General features: G+C 40.0%; 1 protein-coding gene across 1 annotated transcript; it reads left to right on the top strand.

Annotated features, from left to right (window-relative positions):
* Positions 1–1,059: 1,059 nt before the first annotated feature.
* On the top strand, positions 1,060–22,358 carry LOC128324224 (desmocollin-1-like). The gene is made up of 16 exons (XM_053248501.1): positions 1,060–1,140; positions 2,892–2,976; positions 3,838–4,040; positions 4,559–4,681; positions 6,457–6,612; positions 8,151–8,295; positions 11,624–11,799; positions 13,626–13,760; positions 14,702–14,887; positions 15,160–15,419; positions 15,549–15,688; positions 17,450–17,662; positions 17,764–18,033; positions 18,960–19,087; positions 19,980–20,225; positions 22,033–22,358. The coding sequence occupies exons 1-16, from the start codon at positions 1,060–1,062 to the stop codon at positions 22,228–22,230; spliced, it is 2,745 nt and encodes a 914-aa protein (XP_053104476.1). The 3' UTR covers positions 22,231–22,358.

Below are 22,358 nucleotides of genomic sequence, written 5' to 3'. Positions count from 1 at the left end.
AATAATAATAATAATAATAATAATAATAATTATTATTATTATTATTATTATTATACTTTACTGGGAAGTTGGGCAATCTAAATAGTAGCCAGGGAGGAGGAAAGTCAACAGGGCTGCCTGGGGACAAAGGACAAAACCCATGCACTTGCCTCAGCAGGGGGCTCATCCCTCAGTCCCACCCTTCTCATTGTAGGACTGGTGGGTTTTTGTGAAACTGTCATGATTAAATCCTTTCAAAGTGACTGCACAGGAAAGAGGAAACCCTGGGTGACCCAATCCAAGCACGATGTGTCCCCTTAACTAAGCAGGGTTCTCTCTGGTTACATATGAATGGGAGACTTGATGTGTGAGCACTGTAAGATATTCCCTTTAGGGCGGGGATTCTCAACGTTGGGTCCCCAGATGTAATTGGACTCAACTCCCATAATCCCCAACCAAAGGCCACTGGGGCTGGGGATTATGGGGGTTGGAGTCCAATAATATCTGAGGACCCAACATTGAGAATCCCTGCTTTAGGGGATGGAGCCACTCTGGGAAGAGCAGAAGGTTTCAAGTTCCCTCCCTGGCATCTCCAAGATAGAACTGAGAGAGATTCCTGCCTGCAGCCTTGGAGAAGCCACTGCCCGTCTGTGTAGACAATACTGAGCTAGATGGATCTATGGTCTGACTCAGTATATGGCAGCCTCCTATGTATCTTCTTTCTGCTTTCCCCCTCCCCAGCATTCCCATAGGGGAGAGGAACTCTGAAACTGGATAGAGCACGTTCCACAAGTCTCCCTCAGGACAAGCCCCATCAAATTTAGCAAGATAGCTGAATAAGCAACCCGGCCCTATACTTTAGATAGTCAAAGCTTGACATAGCAAAAAATAAAAGAACAGGTGGAAAGATGCATTTATTTTTCCTCACAGCTGCTGCTGTGCTGGCCTGGGCATTACCTTTCCCCCTTTAACTTCATTCTTCTGGAGACCATTAATAGGCCCTGTAGTTCAGTAGGCCCTTCAACACTTCTCACACCATCTGAATACCTAAAAGGGGGAACCAGTTCCTGAGTGCTGGAAATGATACTACCAGCTGCAGTGAGTTATGAAGGTAGCACCTGGTGCAGAACGATCTGGCTACAGCTTTTCTTCAGCCTGTTGGTGAGTCATAAATAATGAGGAATTGATTATTCAGTAATTGCAAGTTATCAGAAATAACTGCACAATTAAGGGATCAAATCACAATTATGTATGTGCATAACTATTTCTCCTCAAAGACAAATTATGGACAATATAGAACTGGGCTCTGGAGCATGAGGAGTATGATGGGAATAGGAATCACTAAAACAAAAGACATCCTTTATGGCACTTAAGTATTTCTAAATGTCTTAGATCGGGGAACAGTACATACATCTGAATCCTAGCAACACTGAATTGAGAGTTTCTGTCAGCACTCAGTTTCTATCAATACTTTATTTTGGGGTTGCTTATATAACAGGTGTTTGTGGAGCCCTTTTTGTTTTTAAAGATATCTCATCATTTACAGTTATAAAGCATATTTAGTAGGTTGTATTATACAACTATGAATTTACAACATATCAGCATGAAAGAAATAATCGTTTGATTTATTGTTGTTGCACCAGTTGTGTTATATGTAATTTTATTATTGTATTACATGTGATTTTACATGTGATTTTATTATTCATTATCTTGGTATCGTGTTTGTGGCGTATTAATATGTTTATTGATCTCCCTTATTAAAAGAGTTTTCATTCACTATTCTTTTAAGTTATTGTTTACACCTATATTTTAGGAGTATTCATTTTTTATGCTTGTTTATTGCAGTTCCCCAGAGGAAGGCAACTTACCAAAATGTATTGGACCTATAGAAACACAAGTTCATATTACCCTATATATACTTTTTGTATCTTTTTTGAAGTTTTCCTCCTTTCTTTTATTTTTATTATTTTATTTTATTTAACATATTTTTATTCCACCCAAAACTTATGTCTCTGGGTGGTTTGCAACAAAACAAAATAAGTGACAACAGAAAAAAAATTAAAACATTAGTTAAAAACTAATGACAGCAAAAAAGTTGAAACATTACAACAATTTAAAATTTTAAAACAATGTTTTAAAACAATGTTAAAACTATTCAAACAATATTTAATTAAAAGCCTGGTGAACAGATGCGTCTTTAAGATTTTTAAAAAATTGTTTTGTTGAAGAGCTTATACAAACTGCATGTGTGTAGGCTTAGTCTGTGCAGCCATAGTCCCCACTTATTCAAGAGTCCATGATTGCATGCACCAAGGCTACATGTGTGCAATTGATGTGACCATAGGCTCTTTCATACCTTCAAGCAAAATTAGTACAGGGTGGGGCGGAGCAGGCAGGTGCAGTTCCACTTTCCCTGTACTTTTAGCTTAACACTTTAAAGGTGTTACAGTATTTCCCTTTTATCAGAATTAACATCATGACTCATTTGTCTAGTGTCCTCAACACAATCTGTTTTGAAAGGGGCATATTTTCCTGCAGCTTTATTATTTTTTATAAAATTCTCTTATTTGGAGTGAAGGATCTGAAAAGGCATATATTTGAAAGCATTGGAGACCTACAGAAACCAAGGAAAGTTTTGCTTTTGAAATGCATGCATTGCAGTTTACCAGCCTTCCTAATCTGGGGTCAGCAGATTTGCTGGGATAAGAACTGGGAAACAAGAATTCTACAGTCCCAGTGAAGGTTCTGATTATGGCCTCCTTTGTGGTCCAAATAAATTAATAGCTGTGCATGAGTCTAAATGATATAACAGGTTGATCAAAACAAGACTTGTGTTGTTTATTATTATAATTTTGTTCTTTCATATTAAAAGTGAATGTCTTAAGATTTTAAACCCCTCCCCCCCTTTTTAGGTATTCAGTTTGTTTTGTGACACTACCAAGAAAGTGCCTTTCAGTGTCCCTCCTAAGCTAGAGGCTGGTGTGTTTGTTGGCAGAGGTGAGAAAGTCCAATGCTTCTGTGCTTTCACAATGACACAGGTGTTACATAATTCTGTTGGATAAGCAGCATAATGTTGTCTGTTTGTTAGCCTACTTTCCAAGGGGAAGAAAGTATATGAGATCAGCATGTGAATGTGTGTCCATTTGTGTGTGTCCCTCAAGTAACTCTTGTGTTTACAATTTGATACAAAACAAATTCATAGCGCAAGGGATGGGATCCTAGAGGACCCTGACAGGGTTTTTTGTTGTTGTTTTTTGCCAATCCATCATATTGGTTCAAGATGGCAACCACTCAAAGTATAAGTAATACCCTTTGTAATTCATGTGCTGACAAGCAGATGCAAATAAAATTCACAGTACATGAGAGAGGGTCCTTGGGGTCACTATTGGAGTAGTTTTTGCCAATCCACCATGTTTTTTTCAAGATGGCAGACAGGGATGTGCCTGATCCGGCATTCGGTCGGTTCAGCAGCAGAGGGGGTTACCTTTAAAGAGCAGGGAGGGTGCTCCAAAACTGCTCAGCCAATTTACACTAAACCTCTCACCTGAAAACATTTGGAATCCAGGCAACATTTATGTTAAATTAAAATTTAACCACAGGTACTCACAGACACTGGTATTTGAACTCTAAAGCTACTGAAGTTCTCTTTTATATTGAATTGCTTGGCCTAAGGCTGCCCAGATCACCAGTGACATCAAAGGAACTAAGCCAATGGTAGCCAGAGGGGCTGTGACTCCTCTTCCTCTCATTGTGACTTGGTTACCCATTATAAATGTAGGCACCATGGTCTGGAATTTTGTCCTTTAAAATGTCTTTTCCCCACTTTCAACAGGTTTTTGAAATTTGTTTTTCTTACAGTAAACATGAAACGGTGTCTTAAATGCTTAGGATTTATTGGTTCAAACAATCTCAATTTCACAATTCTAGAAGATGGTTCATTATATACAAAAAATGGTGCATCCTTGTCTTCTAATGAAAATACCATCACCATATTCCTTAAAAGCATTCATGAAAATGAACAAAAGAAGATACATGATAGTTTGCTAAGACATCCGAAAAAGGTAGATACATTTAAATAAACATATTCTATTCAGTTATTTTCGCTCATTAGTTTTGTTCCTCAAAATTAACTGTTTAGAAAAAGAGTTTAGCACTGCAGTGTAATTCGATATGACTGGTGCCTATAATGGAAACACCTTTTTTTAGCATTTCCCCAAAATTACTGCTAAACATTGCCATGAAACATAACTGATGTGGCAAAAAAAGAAAGAAAAATTATGATCTTGATCAAGTGCACCAGTGTTTCTAACAAACCCAATCCAGCCTGGAAAACATAATAACAATTTAATAGGCATGTGCAAGGAATAGAATTCTTTCACAGACAAATGTATCCTACAGTCTCCACACTGCAGTTATGCTAGCAATATTGATGCAAATATAAGAGTGACTCCTGATGAAGAAAAACACTACACAAATTAAAGGATTGTAAAAAAGGAAGATGTAAGTAACTAAATCCATACATCAAAAGAATACATGATTGCTAATGTTATTTGTTTAATTATCTGTCTCTTCCTTCCAGACCCCAACTGAAGCCAGATATATACCAGAGACCATTTTAAGACGAAGTAAACGAAGATGGGTTCCGGTCCCAACTACTATTATGGAAAACTCACTGGGACCTTTCCCAATGCAAATCCAACAGGTAGGTTTAAAATGTACCTCTTCAGTTTACCACGCAAATCATCTTTGTATCTAAGTTGCCCAAGAAAAAATATGTTACTAAGCACAAGTATCTTCTTAAGAACACTGGCAGAAACCCCAGTGAAGGTTTTCCATTCTTAAATAATTTAAAAGTAAAATGCTAATAAAACAATGTGATATTTGACAGACTAAATGTGTTTAGGGGTGAAGTGCAAAGAGAAGAACTGTAAAACTTAAGCAGCTTGATATACATTATGAATGATTTGCAGGAGAACAAAAGCATAAAAGCAGGAGCATGATTCTCAGAAACAGCAGTGAATACTATAATCTCTGAAGCAGCCCTCAGAGCAGCACACCTGCCCTCACTCATATACAATGCACCTTTTCAGGTCTTTCAGGGTAGCTAAACGTTGCCCTAGAGCAGGCCTGCTCAACTTTGCGGTGCTCCTGCAAAAGTTGGCCTACAGCTCTCATCATCCCTGGCTATTGGCTACTGTGGCTGGGGATTATGGGAGTTGTAATCCCAAAACCGCTGTGGGGCAGGCCTGCCCTAGAGTGATATTGCAACTCATAATTTTCTTCTGGAATGCTCCATCCTATCATTTCTTTTGTATTGCTGGGTTTGTCCATGATACACTCCTGCAGTGCTTTGGAATTGGCTTTGTCTCTATGCACATCCTATGAACAAAGTTATGATTGTAACAGGTAGATAGCCAAAGTCCGAGTTATTTAACACCGGAAACAATAACGGCTACTGCTACCACAAATATTCATATACTGCTTTAAACAAAAGTTCTCAAAGTGGTTTACATAGCAAAACAAATGACAAATATTTTTTTAAAAAATATTTTCAATAATAAAATAAAGAATCTGAAGTCTATTTGAATGTTAAATGCCTCCACTTGGAAGTCACTGAAAAATTCATGTTTGGTGGCACTGTAACCAGGACTGTCACTTCTGCAATTTGCTTACAGAGTGGATCAGCCTAATTACACAGAAACCAGAGGTGGGGTGGGCAGGCGGGGGAAGGGAAGGCTGCACTGAACTTACCTCCCTCCCAGATAATCTCCTTGCCCTCCCTGCTGCCTCCTGATCGTGTGGCTCGGCTGAGCACATGATCAGCTCTCCCAGGAGCTGTGTGGCTTTCTGGAGGCCAGGACAATGAGTCACAGCCTCCAGGAATCCCGAAGTGCACCGTGTGATGAGTGCAGTGCATTGGGAGATTCCCCCATAAGACAGGCACTCTAGGCACCTGTCTCTGTCTGCTCAGGCTGCAAGCAGCCTGAGCAAACACACAGTCCTGACCACTGGGTCAAGGGTGCACTCATGCCCTTAATCCTGGCTAAGAGCCAGGTCAAAAAAGTGGGTTGGTGCCATGGCAGTTCCAGGATCCACGTTGATAGCCGTGCTGTATACGAGCCTAGGTTAGGCTGCTAACCTTAGCCTGGGTTAGGCTGCTCATGAGAACAGCCTAGGAGTCTGTCTTGCAATGCTAGTGACCATGAGGAATGTATAGCATTGGCATGGAGATACTCTTGAGAACTACCCACATGGTAAGTAGGCTACAAACACTGCAGATCTTGCATAGAGCTGGTAGCACATGAAACAGGTTAAGAGCCATGTGGAGGCCATAATTTGTGAACTGACCTACAAAGCTATCCTTTATGCAAGCTTGAAATTTCTAACAGGTTTTGAATAAGCAGATAATAATAAAAGGAATTATAAGATCAACCATTGTTCATTATTTCTCTTTCAATGTTTTTTGTATCTAAACAGTTGTCTTCTGACACAGCCCTGAAGTATGACATTAAGTATTCCATAAGTGGTCCTGGTGTTGACAAACCACCATTAAATTACTTTTACATTGAGAAAGAAACTGGAAGTATCTTTGTTACTCGCCCAATAGATCGGGAAGTGTACCCAGAATTTCAGGTATGGGTATCAAACTTTTGTTTATTGACAGATAATAAACAATTGGGTAGGTTAGTGTTATTTCTTTTACTATTCTGAATATATCTTGCAAAAGTAGGCAGATGCCCACACTATAGGGCCAGTCACATGACTTATTGGGCGGGTGGGTGGGGGAAAGACTTCACAAATGTTGCCTTCCCCCCAGACAATCATGCTGTGCTTGCTCGCTCCCACACGATCAGCGCTACTCTGTGCAGCGTGGAGCAGGGCGGATCGCTCGAGGCTGGGACTTCTTGTCCCGGCCTCTGAGTATCACACAGTGGAGCACTGGGGGGATTTCCCCAGGAGACAGGCGCTCTAGACCCCGATCTCTGCGTCAGTGCAAGCTACCAGCAACCCGTGCTGACACACGATCCCAGCAGCCAGTTTAAGAGCTAGGCTTCAATGCTGCATTTAGCACTGCGGCACTGCAGGATCCTGGCAGGATTTATGAGAAGCCAAGCCAGGCTTGGTTGCTTAAGTCTGGGTTTGGCTGCTTGGAGAACCGCCTCTATCAGTTATGCCTATTGTCGATATTCTTCCGTTTTCACTGTGAAGATCAGAACAATCAGAAAAACTAGCCTCATTGTATTTATCTTGTGAAAAGCAGCCAATAAGTCACAGTCAATGAATTCAGTATGCATGGACTGCTACAATACGTTGCAACTGTCTGTGTGATACATATTTGAGAGACAAAACTTCAGTAATGAAGAATATATGATGCTAGGCTGGTTCTGTAGTTATGCCAGCAGAAATGCAGATGCATGATAATGAGTTTAGAAAAGCAGACTGACATTTTGCATGTCTTTTTCTTTTGTCTCTGATTTTGCATATCTTTTAGGAAGTAAGGACCAGGAATTAAACTAATCAGATGTGATGAAAGATCAGTAGGAAAATTATGGTTGTTAAAGCAAGACAAGGGAAACAGAAAACCCTAATGATTTGCTCTGGTTATTCTATGCCATATTTGCAAATGGAAGACACTTCACTCCTAAGTGTCTTCCATACAGGGTTCTTCAGTGGTGAAGTTCAATGTAGGAAAAAACACTGTTATGTAGGAAAAAACTCTCTTGCATCCAGCAGCCCAACTGCCCAGCCAGCATAGCATGAGGTACATAGTTCCCCATAGTATCTATAGGGAAATATAGACATAAAGATGAGCTACAATTAGGATAAATGAGAGAGAAAAGAGGTAGTATCAAAAGGAAGGATGGTGAAAGCAGTTTGAAGGGACCAGTTGAAACACCTTGGGAAGGAGAAGAAAGCCGAAGTCATGGAAAGTGAGAGAGGAAGAAGACAGATAAGACTAGACAGAGGCATGTTGGCCAGGAGAAGGAAGGGTGAAAAAGCAAGAGAAAGGTGGAAAAGCCAGCTGGGAACGGTGAAAGGAAGTTGGAGCAAATGTTTTCTCACATGCTTCCAGCTATAACCCATGGACTATAGCCTGATGCGTCAAAAAGAACACTTCATCTGCACTAAAGCAAATAGCAACTAAAATGATTTCATTCTGTTTTATACAGATAATTTGCTATGCAATGACACCATATGGATATACACCAGAGACCCCTCTTGTTCATACAATCAAAATTGAGGATGATAATGATAATGCCCCAGTCTTTGACCATGATGTATATACTTTTCACCTTCTTGAAAACAGTAGAATTGGTAATTATTTTCCCCCCAGATATGTGTTTTGCTTACCATTCTATGACATTTTATAACCAAAATCTATGACATTTTCTTTAATTAAAAATTGCTAACATTATTGGAATAATAACCAGTACTGTTTGAACAGTGTCCGTGGAAATAATGTACATTTTAAAACAGAGGAAAACATGTTCAAAAGTGTTTGACAAGTGTTTTACATGATATAAATATCAATACTTAACATAATGCTTGTTACTGTCACAGTACTTCAAGCACTTGCCTTGAGCCTGAGTATGTAATCAAAGTGCAGTTTGAACATATAGATTGGCTCAATTGGATGGATAGATAGAAAGAAGATGCAATGAATGGGGGAAGGGGTTGGATGAGGGGTAAGCTAGGAGCCCCTAAGGTGGGGGATACAATTGGGCAGACAAGTTAACACAACAGAGGTATGGGGATACAAGTAACATCATATGCATACATTTCACCATTTGATCACCACTATTATTGCTGAAATTGCTTTGTGCCCTTTTAAGTCTCTTAATGCCAGCAAATTTGGTGGGCAGACATTCCATATATAAGAAGCATAGTATCAATATAGGTAGTAGGAGAGCTGTTCTTACAGGAGTGAGCATAAATGGTTTCTTTTGTTAATCAGAGTCTGCCCTGGTTTGCATTTGGATGGGTGACTACATGTGAGCGCTGTAAGATATTCCCTTTAGGGGATGGGGTTGTAGCTCAGTGATACAACATCTGCTTGCATGCAGAAGGCATCTCCAGGTAGGGCTAGGAAAGCTGCTGAAACCTTGGAGAGACTCTGCCAGGGCAGAGCCACCATTGAGTGAACGGGTTCAAAGAACTCGGGCCGCCACCCCTCAGGGGCTGCACCTTGTGCCCCAGACCCCCCCCCCATGCCTGACGTCAAATGCGGGGTGTGATGGGAGCAAAATTGGCCAGCGCTGCATTTGCAGCATGGCCGGAGGAACTCTCCCTGCCTTTTAAAGTCAGGGAGAGCTGCTCTTGGCTGTACTGCAAATTTAGCTCCCAAACAGTGCCGTGCAGCCTTGTTTGGGAGCTAAACCACACCTCCGCATCTGACATCAGACGCGGGGGACATGGCTAAACGCTCCCTGTCAGATGCAGGGGGCGGGGCTAGGGGTGCCGTGGTGGCAGCAGAACCCAGGCCGCCACTGGCCTCCCTCCATGCTTAGACACTGCAAGTCAGTGTCAATACTGAGCTAGGTGGACCAATGGTCTGATTTGGTATAAGGCAGCTTCCTATGTTCCTGTGATAGCTGTCTTCAAATATCTGAAGGGCTGTCATATAGAAGGAGATTACTTGTACTCTTTGGCTTCTGAGCGGGGCAATTAGATCCAATGAGTTGAAATTATAATGGAGCAGATTTAGGGAGGCCAGACTTTAGGAAGAACTTCTTAACTGTAAGAGCTGTTCAACGGTGAAACAGTCTGCTTCATGCAGTGGTAGGCTTGCCTTCATGGGAGGTTTTCAAACAGAGGCTGGACAACCATCTGTCAGTGTCAGGCATGTTGTAGCAGATTCCTGCACCGAGTAGGAGGTTAGACTAGAAGGCCTCCGAGGCCCCTTCCAACTCTTACATTCTATTATTCTGGCATTGAATTCTAGAGATGTGTATTTGGAGCAGACTGTCATGGCAAGGAAATTAATATGCTGGCAGGTATAGTCCAGTAGCAGCTGGTGCGGGCACTGCCCGGGATGGGCGGGCGAGAGGCACCTTTAAATGTTTTAATGGGAAGCATGCAAGCAACCAGTTATGCATGCAATTTCTGTAATGGTGGCAGTGTTAAAAACTTAAGGTCTGCCAAAGTTGCAGCAATTGTATCAGTTGTGCATAACTATGCACACATGTATTTATTTATGCAACTTTCCCACACAAATACAGGCAAATTCAGTTCCAAAGATTTTTACATTTAGCAGCACCGCTAGTTCAGGAGCTCTAAGACAGTCATTCTGGAATAGCTTGCAAGTGCATCCATCTGCTTCATACATATTACAGCAACTGTAGTTGTTGCCCGAGTTCCAGGTAACAGACGTTCTGGCCATCCTATGGGAGAAATCATGCTTATTGGTAATGTATGTTAAGGCTGCGATGCTTTGAAGCAGTGATTTTTAAAAGTAAGAAGATGCTGAGAACAAAATCGTTTTTGCTATATTTTTGAGCTTACATTTAGAGTATCAGTTTAGAGTATCTAAATTCAGAAGATATCTCCAGATTCTCTCTTTCTCTCCCTCCCTCTCCTTTCTCTCTCCTTCTCCCTTTATTATTGGTATTCAGTTGCAAACCGGCAGTGGGAAAACTCTTAACTGCAGAGTAGCACCTTACATGCAAGGAGCTTGTTAATGTATATCTCCAAATACAGCCTTCTGCCTGTGCACAGCATTGCATGTGCTTTTTAAACAGAGAATCCTATGGGGGTTTGGGGAAAAGGTTAAACATTTGTTTAAAATTGCCTGCTTGCCCATTTCTTTTGTGGGCTGTGTGGTAGGTAGTATTCATCATGCCCTACCACCCAACCCACTTTGGCATCTCTAGGAGCTACCTGTGGGGAACAATGGGGTGTTTTGAGTTTCTCCATTGTTCCATATGGCCGAAACAGAACGTTTTTGTTTGTGTTCTGTCGAAACAACAGCGGGTCAACCGCTGTTTTGACGAAACATTTCAGCTGCCTGCATTTTGTTTCGAGCTTGAAACAAAACACAAAATATGTTTCATGCATATCACAAAGTAAAGGGTGGAGTGGGGAGAGGCAGCTGATAGTATAATGTTTCAACATGATAGTAAAATAATCTACCTCCTACATGAATGTTCATTAAGAGTGCTATTTAGATTGGTGTCAAATTCCTATAAAGAAAATTAACTTGCAATTAAGTTTCTTTCCAAATAAAGCAGCTGAACATCATTCAATTAAATCTGAACATTCCAGATTTCCTGTATTTAATGTTCTCATGGGAATAGAGAGCTTTTATTTTTAAGTTCCCCAAGCCACTTGCAATAGGAGGTCCCCAATGTATAAATTATATGGATTTATACACTCATTTTACTTTGAAATAATTTAAAATCTGTCTTCAAAGTGAATATATGTCAGTACAACTATTTCATTCATCAAGTGTTCAGAAATGTTGTCCTTTCCCCTCTTTTAAACAGCTGTGCATAAGCTTTAACTTTTTGAAATTTGTAAATTCTGATGTGCACGCCTGGTTGTACAAGTTTAAGTTATGTGGAAACAGGCAAGGTATTAACAATATTTTGAAATTTATCCTGTGGAGGAAATCTGAATATTTAAAATTGATTCTTTGTACATGCAGGAACACTAGCTGGACAAGTGACTGCATCAGACAGGGATGAACCATCTACCTTGCATTCCAGAGTAAAATACAAAATTGTGTCCCAGAATCGTCAACCTTATCACAGCTCCAGTGTATTTGCTATACATCCAGATTCAGGTTCTATTACTGTGGCATCACTGGACCTGGACAGAGAGGTAATTTTTCTGTGAATTGAACATTCATTACTATGCCAAAATTTTCTGAACTGATATGAGAATAGGAACATGTTAGATATTAAACAGAGGGGAAATATACACAGTTTGATGTAAAACATCTGTGATACATTGGAATCCAAAACCTCTGTAGTCACTCAGGAATTATATTGACAGGCACAGGCACACTCTGGAAACGGGTAACTGATCAGGGCTCTGAGCCTTAAATCATTGGTGGAGGTTCAAGATAAAATAAACATCTCTTACAGCCTAGTCTTACAAGTCACAGAGTTACTGCATAAGGTTTGTGCTGGAATGTATGAACATCAGTGCCAGTGCAACATCACAATGCATGGAAGTACCCCAGTGTTGTATGAGAACCGTACAGCACTGAAGAAGAAAAAAAGGCACACAGGTATTTCGGAACAAGATGCTAAGTCATGTTTTCAAAGTGGCCTCCTCGCTGCCTTGACCAACATTATACAAAGACCTGTTTGAAGAATTGGGTGGTTTCATGGTTTTACCTTTTCTTTTCCGACAGAGGGAGTCTGATTCTGCTGATCCCATTGGATCTCTCGGTGGCTTTCGATACCATTGACCATGGTATCCTGCTGAGTTGCTTGAAGGAGGTGGGATCAAGTGTGGTTCCGTTCCTACCTCTCTGGCAGATTCCAGATGTTGTCGCTTGTAAACTGTTATTTTGCAAAGCGAGAGCTAACGTGTGGAGTTCCACAAGGCTCCATACTGTCTCCAATGCTTTTTAACATCTACTTGAAACTGCAGGGAGAGATCATCAGGAGGTTTGGTCTGGGATGTTATCGATATGATGATGACACCCAGATCTACTTCTCCATTCCAACTTCATAAGGAAAGGGAATGACTCCCCTAAATGCCTGCCTAGAGGCAATATTGGGCTGGATGAGGGATAACAGGCTGAAGTTGAATCCAAATAAGACGGAGGTACTGTCTATGGGGGGTCCGGACCTGAAAGATGGTTTAGATCTGCCTGTTCTGGATGGGGTTACACTCCCACTAAGATACCAGATTTGTAGTCTGGGAGTGCTCCTGATCCCAAACTCTCCCTGTTTCTCAGGTTGAGGCAATGGCCAGGAGTGCTTTGTATCAGTTTTGTCTGATACACCAGATACGTCCATTTCTAGAGACAAATTACCTTAAAACAGTGCTGTAACATATGCTGGTTACCTCTAGGCTTGACTACTTTAATACACTATACATGGAGCTGCCTTTGTACATAGTTCGGAAACTAAAATTGGTACAGATTGGTCTCTGGGTTTACCCGAAGGGACCATGTAATACCTATTTTGAAAGAAGTGCACTGGCTGCCAATATGTTTCAGAGTGAAATACAAAGTACTGGTTATTACCTATAAAGCCCTCAACAGCTTGGATCCAGGGTATTTAAAAGAGCATCCTCTCTGTTGTGAACCCTGTCGCCTGTTAAGATCATCTGGAGAGGTCTGGTTACAGCTGCCGCTAACTCATTTGGTGGCGATTCGGGAGAGGGCCTTCTCTGTGGTTGCCCCAAGGTTTTGAAATGTGCTCCCTGCTGAAATAAGAGCATCTCCTTCTCTGTTTGCTTTTAGGCTCCTAAAACCCTGGAGACGTACCTGTTTTTCCAGGCTTTTAATTGAAATCAAAATTTTAATGTGTTTTTATTTATTGAGATTGTACCTGTTTTATGAATTTTAAATGTTTCATATTGTTTTATATTATGTTTTAATTTGTACACTGCCTGGAGATTTCTATATCAGTTGGTATAGAAATAAAATAAATAAATAAATAAATATTTCATTTAACGTTCTTCTTTAGACAACATCAATATATACATTAGAAATAGAAGCAAGAGATATGGAAGGTCAGGAATTTGGTTTGTGTGGCAGAGCAGAATTGATAATTGAAATAGGAGATGTAAATGACAATTTCCCACAATTCGTACAAACTATGGTAAGTTCGTCTAAATTAAAATTCATCAGAGCTTTAAAAAACTTTAACTCCTGTATGATCACAGTTTTCTATAGTATACTAAATAAGTAAGTAAATTTTAAATTTAGGAAAAACAAAATAATCAGTATTTTTCCAGTGTACTATCTATCTGGATTGAGCAGGCAAGAGTTAATTTATGAATTACCTATCAATGCACAGCTACTGTTTGATTTCTTTTTTATTTCTTTCTGACACTTTATTTAATTGAGGCTGTTCTCACCAGCAGCCTTGTGTGGAGCACTGGGATCTCAGCACTCCTGCCCAGCCTTAGCCTAACCCCGCTCCTAAACCCGGCTCTTAGTTGAGATTAAGGGAGCAAGCGCAAACAAGTTCCAAACCCTCTTCAGACATTATTAAGCAAAGCCCCTCTCTCACTTACAGCTCAGAAAGCAGGTAGGAAGTCCCGCCACCATGCTGTCACTCATCCCCTCCTGCTTAGTGTACTGTTTGTCTGAAGGGGAAAGTACAGGCTATCAGTTACAGCACTGTCTCCTTCAGACAAATAGTGCCTTGGCAGGAGTGGTTGAGTGGCAGCTCTGGGGCAGGACTTCCTCCCTGCCTTCTGAGCTGTATTAGTGGGACTTTGCTTTAAAATGTCCGAAGAGGAATCCACTCAAAAGGGTAAAAGAGTCACTCAGAATGGGTGTGGCCTACTCCCCATGGGTAATAAAGAAATAGACAATGGAAGATGAGCAGTGGACAAAAACACCCCAAGAAGGCCAATTATTCTTTGTTGTGTGCTAGTTACTCCCAGTATCTAATGAGCCCAAGTCGGATAGTATCATATCTGCAAATCGTTTCCAGCAGCAGCTTCATACTAGAGTTCATCTTCATTATTCTTGCTTTAGGAAATGACTTATTTATTCTCTAAGAGTCTAAGTTGAAATCTGTATTTATTTCAGTATGAAGTGCAAATGTTTGAAAACACAGAAAACATAGAAGTATTGCACATTCCTGTCAGAGATGATGATGAAGCTGGAACACCTTCATGGTTGGCTACATTCACCATTATAAAAGGAAATGAAGATAAGATTTTTTCTATTACCATTGATCGAGAGACTAATGTTGGGCTTTTAGCTGCTTTAAAGGTAATCATAGGAAATATTACCTAAAGTACAAAAAGATATTCTATATCAATTTCTAAGAGTTGACGTTTTAAAAATGTTAATTGCATGAAGGTTTTGTTCGTAGCCTGTGTGATTTTGGAGAAGAAAATCGAAGAGGGGGAAAGGAGGAGGAGAAACTTAGTAAAATGTCAAAGTATTTATCAATAACTTGTTTTAACTATCAGTATTTGGAGATTACAACATCAAAGTGGCAGTAAGTCTTGTGTAGGTAACATAAATATATTTATTTCCAGGGACTGGACTATGAAATAACTAAGGAGAGAAGGTTAGAAATTACTGTAGATAATGAAGCACCTTATGCGCTAACATCAAGCTCAAGAGGCCGTTCAACAAATACTGCCACAGTTGTGGTTAGAATTAGGGATCAAGATGAAGGGCCAGTATTTGAAACTTGTGAATATATTCTACATGTTAAAGAATGTTTGCCAAGTGGAACAGTGGTTGGTAACTATCTAGCAAGGGACCCAGAAACTGGAAACAGTGAAGGCATAAGGTAAAAATGCATTTCATTAACTAATTTGTTTTACAGTTTGGGATAAAATCAATATAATTATTTCATTGCTCTATAATATCACAATCCATTTATAGTGCATAACTTTCCTCAAATATTTGTTCTTACCAGTTACAGAATATTAAATGATCAATGCAATTGGATAGCCATTGATCACACAGGACAGCTGAGAACCACTAATATTTTAGACAGAGAGGCACCAAATATGGAACACAGTGAATGCAATATAACAGTCTGTGCAACAGACCCAAGTGAGTACCAAATGCTGTCAAAAGCTTGTTTACTATATTGTGAATTTCAAAGCATCAGTAAGGGTCTAGAGAGAGCATTTTCTCACACGTAAATGTGAATGTAAATGTGCAACAAGAACAAGAGACAAAAATGCTTGTAGGCAGATCTTCAATAGTATTTTGTATCCTCTTTTACAACCACAACTTTAAAAGTACTCAGATTGTATTAGAATGATTTCAGATGCATTTGAAATTACTAGCTGTCATCCTGACTAAAGATAGAAATGGAAATTAATAGGAAACATTAGTCATGACTAACTTGTCCTATTTATTTCAATTGAGCTTCTGTTGAATAATTTAGTCAGGATGACAGCCACTGTTTAGCCTATTTTCACGATAAGCCAGTTTCTGGTGCTAAGTATCTCTTGTAAGCCTTTGATTTTCCGTAGGCCTCATAATTGCAGGGCTACATAATGTTAAAATGCAAATAGCTTACTTTCTACCAGCATTCGTCATCCCCTTCTGCATCATGCAAGTCTAGATTTTGCAAAAATAGCCATGATCCAGCAATTCACACATGGAGCTCTGTGTCTACAGGGATTTCCTCTAACAATCTAGGCAACATCCTCAAGCATCTGTAGCATATTTTCCTTGATAAAATGTCACAGAAAATTTCTGTACAGGCAAAGCTTTAGATTGTGCACTGTATTTTCTATAAGCAGGGCTATTCTCAAGATATGGACAGCCTGAACCAAAGAGTAGGCTTTTACTGTAGTAGGGAAGTAACTTGCCTAGTGAGCAAGAGGTTGCTGGTTCAAATCAGCAATAGTATAGGAAACGCCTATATCGGGCAGCAGCACTATAGGAAGATGCTGAAAGGCATCATCTCATACAGATGGCAATGGTAAATCCCTCCTGTATTCTGCCAAAGACAACCACAGGGCTCTGTGGTCACCAGGAGTCGACGCCAACTCAACGGCACAACTTTACTTTTACTTTACAAGCAGGAACTTGGGTCACTAAGGCACAATTCTATTACTGTGCTGTAATCCTCTCCTCCCTTTCCTACCACATTTATCCGGAACTGGTATGCATTGTCCTCCACAGCTCCAACGGGCCACAAAAGTCAAGATGATACCAGAGAGCATTATACCCTGTATGCCCCTATGTACAGTATAGTTCAGTTCAGTACAGTACAGTAGCCCTGTACTAAATCCACGTAAGTAGTGCCCTGGCAGAGGTAGGAGTCAGTTGTCTATCCAGCAATGCAGATGTTTCTAGAACACAGCCACTAATTTGGTAAACCTAAGTAGGATCAGGCCAGTATATATGGAATACAGAACAGAGACAAAATTCTTCTAATCCCAAACATTTTGAAATATTTTGAATATTCTCCTGCTTTTGAGACATATTTGGATTATTCTCTTGAATTTTTCAGTCTGCTAAGAATTCAAGTGATTTAATGGAAAACACTGCTTCTTCTTTTTGTTCCTGAAAAGTCAGGGACACAAATAAATAAAAGCTGCCTTTTTCTTTGCAAACGCCTACACCAAGCTCCAGATTATTTTACTGAACCAATTCCCTCTTTGTTTTTCTTGTGTTTGTTAAGAAGTTCAAGACCTACCCTTAACCCATTAGAGGGAAGAAACCTCTTTCTGTTTTATATAATGTTAGCAGCAAAATTAGTTTCATTACTTCAAATTTGCATGGATGAGATTAAGTCAGGCTCTTCTGGGAATATGTGACTATTTTAAACCATGGAGAATTACTTTCATTACTCAGGTGGTAAAACAGGTACTGGGAAAATTGTGATAAAACTGATAGATGAGAACGACAATTACCCAGTGATTATCACAAAAAATTATATCATGTGTAAGGACAAAAAACCAATTTGTATCACGGCTTTTGATGCTGATCTGCCTCCCTACACCATGCCTTTCCATTTTGATATAAAGAAGCCAGAAGGCTTAACATGGAGGATAACATCACGTGATGGTATGTGCACATTTTTAAAATATTTGTCCTATTATGATTTTAGCTAGCATAATGATCATAAAACAGTTTTCACCAGTGAATTTTAATTATTTATTCTGCAGATGAATCAGCATTACTTTCACTGGAGGAGGATATAAACTATGGCTTTTATAGAATTCTTCTTAGAATATATGATAATGGAGGTAACAGTGGAATAAGTGAAGTAACAGTTCACTATTGCAACTGTGTAATTTCAAGTGAGTGTTCTGAACGCAGCACAGACATCCCTTTGGATTTCCCTGTAGATCGTCGTCCATCTGAAGAGGCATCTAATGCCTCTTTTAGCCCATGGGCCATCCTTGCATCAGTACTAGGATCAATATTACTGCTATGTAAGTATGTGCATATCTTGTAGATCAAATGCAAAATTAGCTGTTGATATTAAGTCTCTGTGTATTGTAAAACTGACCAGGTTTTGGAATTCTAATGGCTGCAGTCCACTTAAAGTGGCTTAGCTCAATGTGTTTATTTGTCTCACAGTATATGAAAGAATGATTGATACATAATTAAGCATCATATATATATATGGGTTTTTAACACTGCATGTGCAGAGTGATTTTTCTGGATAATTAAAGCTGTTCTAGGTTAACATGTGATATCCCATCACATGCTTTTTTTTTTTTAATCCCTTCTTCCATATTGGTAGTGTTTCTACCTCTTTCACACAAGGGAGAACACATAGAAAGAGAGATACTAGGGAGAAGATTAATGTAGTATTTTCCTTAACATGTTGTTTTCCATGTGCAGAGAATTTTGTGTATAGAGAAGCATTCAGGCTGCTTTCCCCTTCAGCCTGAAATGGTGCTGCACAAAAATAGGTTTATCAGCTTTTCTGATCTGTCTGAGAACTAGGCCTCTGTTCCAGTACTCTCTTCTTCTAAAAAAAGCAAGCAAGCAAGCAAAAATCCTCTGGATGTTGAAAAAATAGCAATTTGCATTATATTTATTCTGATTAAGCAAGAGATAATAAAAAATATACATTTGCCTGAAAGCCTTATCAAAAGTTACACCAACTTTAATAACATGTTTTTATTTTATGAGCTTGTTTTTACTGTTTTGTACAATTTTAACTGTTTTTACTCTTTTTATATTGTGTTTTAAATGTTGTACACTGCCTAGAGATGTACATATCAGGCAGTATTAAAATATGATAAATAAATAAAATAAATACACTTTTATTTTATTTAGCTCCTTCAATATGCCCTTAAGATACACATATAAAATCTAAATCTCAGATTTTGTGCATTTCTTTCTGCAGCAGGCCTGATTACACCCTTTGGTATTTGGATCCATAGAAAAGTTCCCACAACTCCTGTGGTGCTTGATGATATTGCTTTTCAGAATTTAATTATATCAAACACTGAGGCACCGGGTGAGGAATTGACAGTAAGTTGCATTTTTGCTCATATGTTTGGAAACTGATTCATTTACAGGTTGGTAGTACTGTCAAATATATTTGAACTCTGTTCTAGAGGCAATGGTGTGTGGCAGGAGGATAGCAGAAATGGGAGCTAGAAGCGGATGAGTTGCTGCTTGGAGCAAAGTGAGAACAAGGTTTGGCATGGGCTAGGACCAGTGGGCCTTCTAATTTTTTTTATCTAGGTGCGGAATGAGTTTTGTTCTGGGTGGCAGTATCAAGGCAGTGTGTGTGCACCTGCATTCAGAATGGGGCCTTCCTGATTCAACCCAAGGAGGATCTAAAATGAACTGAGCGGACATCCAGAAACTTGTGAGCGTGCGCACGTGCAGCATCTTAAAGGGAACAGTGACTCAGACTGCACAATGGTGAAGTTGGTCTGAGTTCAGTGTGGCCTCAGGCCCAGGTTTTGTTTTGTGTTTTACTGGGCAGCTGCTTAAGATCATCTATAAATAAGTACAAAGCAAGGAAGAGAGAACAGGAGGTTCTTGCAGTGTATATGCATTCCTGTGTGGCATGTCATGTGAACCTGCCAACGTGCCCAGTTGCCAGCATCTGCATCTGAGATTTTGCTGTGGTTCTCTACACAACTTCAAATCTAAATCTGAAGTTGGGTGAATGAGCTTGGTAGAATCTTGAGCAGAGGTTCATAACCAGGAGTATCAGTGGATTTGGACAACACACCGCATGGGAGTGCATGCACTGTGGGAACCTCCACTTCCTTCCTCCTTACTTTGTACTTTCTTACAGGTGATTGTAAGAAGCTACCCACTGTGTAGGAGTCTTTTCTCCCAAACTACAGGTCAGAAGAAGGAATGGCTTCTTTTTTCGAGATCATTCTGCTGTTACCTTTTCTTTTAGGATCTGAAAATACTTCCTGTAAACACAATGAATGCAACTGTGAGTATGAGTACAGTTGCAGAAAAAAGTGGAAGGCAAGGAAGTTTGGAAGTGATAAAAGGAGGCGGATACTGCACACCAGAAGTAGTGAAGGGAGGAGGAAGTCACAGGACACATTCTTTATGGGATTTGGAACGGCCCCTGCACAATTCATACAGAGACTTGAGTTTAGAATGGCAGAACTTCACCAATCCTCACCTAGCTGAAGTAAGTGTTCTGTTATACGTTTTCCATAGCTCATGTCTAGAGTAATGTTAATTAAGCCTTTTTACTCCAGAGTGATATATTTCAGTTTGGTAGCTAATGTTAGTTCACTTTTTGGTTTTGAATATTACTCTGTTCCTGTAGGCACTTGAATCAGCTTCTTCTTTCACTGTTTAAGACAGCTGTTGTTTTATCAAAGTGGCCCAAATGACTCTCTCTCTGTGTGTGTGTGTGTGTGTGTGTGTGTGTAGGCATATCTGTGGCCTAGTGACATAATCATGACCCCATCACCCATTGAGATCACCCAGAGAGGTCTGTCACCAGCCCTATCACGGGTCTTCTCTGTTGCTGCCCTGACACTCTGGAATGCACTCCCTGTTGAGATGAGAGCCTCCCCATCTTTGACAACTTTAAAGAAGTCATTAAATACTTAACTTTTCATCCAAGCTTTTTAATTTAATGGTGGTTTTAAATTGTTTTAAGGTTTTTACTTTTGTGTTTTAGCTTGTTTTTATGTTGTTGTAAGCTGCCCAGAGATAGGAGTTTGGGGTAGCATACAATTTGACAAACAACCTATCCTATTGCTCCCAGTAGTGGAAACATGGTGCTTTCCATCAACAGAAAGCACCATGTTGGTGCTCTTGTGTACATAGGAACACAGGAATCTGCTTTATACTGAGTCAGATCATTGGTCCATCTAGCTCAGTATTGTCTACACCAGGGATTCTCAACGTTGGGTCCCCAGATGTTATTGGACTTCAACTCCCATAATCCCCAGCCCCAGTGGCCTTTGGTTGGGGATTATGGGAGTTGAAGTCCAATAACATCTGGGGACCCAATGTTGAAAATCCCTGGTCTACACAGACTGGCAGCAGCTTCTCCATGGTTGTATGCAGGACCCTCTCTCAGCCCTATCATGGAGATGCCAGGGAGGGAACTTGGAGTCTTCTGCATATAAGCCTACAGTGCTCACACATGTAGTCTCCCATTCAAATGCAAACCAGGGTGGACCCTGCTTAGCAAAGGGGACAATTCATGCTTGCTGCCACAAGACCAGCTCTCCTGTAGCATGGGACAGATTGAGAAAATGTAAATTAAGCCATGAACACAATAAGCTGATTCTTACCTCTAATAAATAATGTACAAATGGTTTTTCTATACAGTCGTACCTTGCCAACTGTGAGGGTTCGTCTGTTCCTGGAAATCTTCATGACTGGCAAATTTGTGGTTGGCAAGGCATAGCAATTCATGGGAAACAGGGGCTTAGGGGAATCGCGGTCAGAAAAGAAAGAAAAAATAAGGTAAAAAATAGAAAAACTGGCCCCTGACACCCGGAAATGATCTCCTGTCCCCCGGAATTGAGCCTCCCAGTCCCCTCCAAATCACCCTCAAACCCCTGAAAATTGCCCCCAACCCCCCAAAATCGCCCCCTGACCCCAGAAATGACCCCCCAAAACCACCTGTTTGGGGAAAACATCACCAAACCATGGATATTTGGGGCGCGGTTGGAGAGGATGGACACAATTTCCCAGTCACGGATACTCAAATCCGCAAATGGGAAATCTGCTGCTGGCAAGGGACGACTGTACTAAAAAAATACTTCTATAAGAGATCCTTTGCATTTGATTATTTACATGTGAGAGTGAGCTTTTTAAAGCCACCACCACCACCATGAATAATACAGAAGAATAATGTATGTAGGAACTCAATACAAGACACATTAATGAATGATAAATCCAAAAACTTATTTTAAAAATATTGTTTAGGTGCATTTAAGAAAACCATTGATGTGTATATTCTTTTTATGCAGAAGGTGTTTCTGTGTGGACAGGATGAAGAACATAAACATGATGCAGAATATGTACATCAATATCACTATGAAGGAAAAGGTTCACCTGTTGGTTCTCTAAGCTCATGCACTGGCCAGTCAGAAGAAGAAGAACTTGATTTTTTAAATCAGCCGGAGACTCCATTTAAGACATTAGTAGAAGCCTTTGTAAATAAATAATTATGTTTACCATGGTCCTGAAAATCATGGCACCATCCACCAGAAAGTTCTGCTGTGAAAGCTCCATCGAAGCTTTCTGGACATATCTGTGTAATTCTCAATTCCAAATGGCCTTGTGCAGAAAATTT

This window comes from Hemicordylus capensis, chromosome 4 (assembly GCF_027244095.1).
Source record: "Hemicordylus capensis ecotype Gifberg chromosome 4, rHemCap1.1.pri, whole genome shotgun sequence".
Taxonomy (NCBI): Eukaryota; Metazoa; Chordata; class Lepidosauria; order Squamata; family Cordylidae; genus Hemicordylus; species Hemicordylus capensis.
The sequence above is the reverse complement of the archived record's forward strand: the minus strand, read 5'-3'. Positions and strand labels throughout refer to the sequence as shown.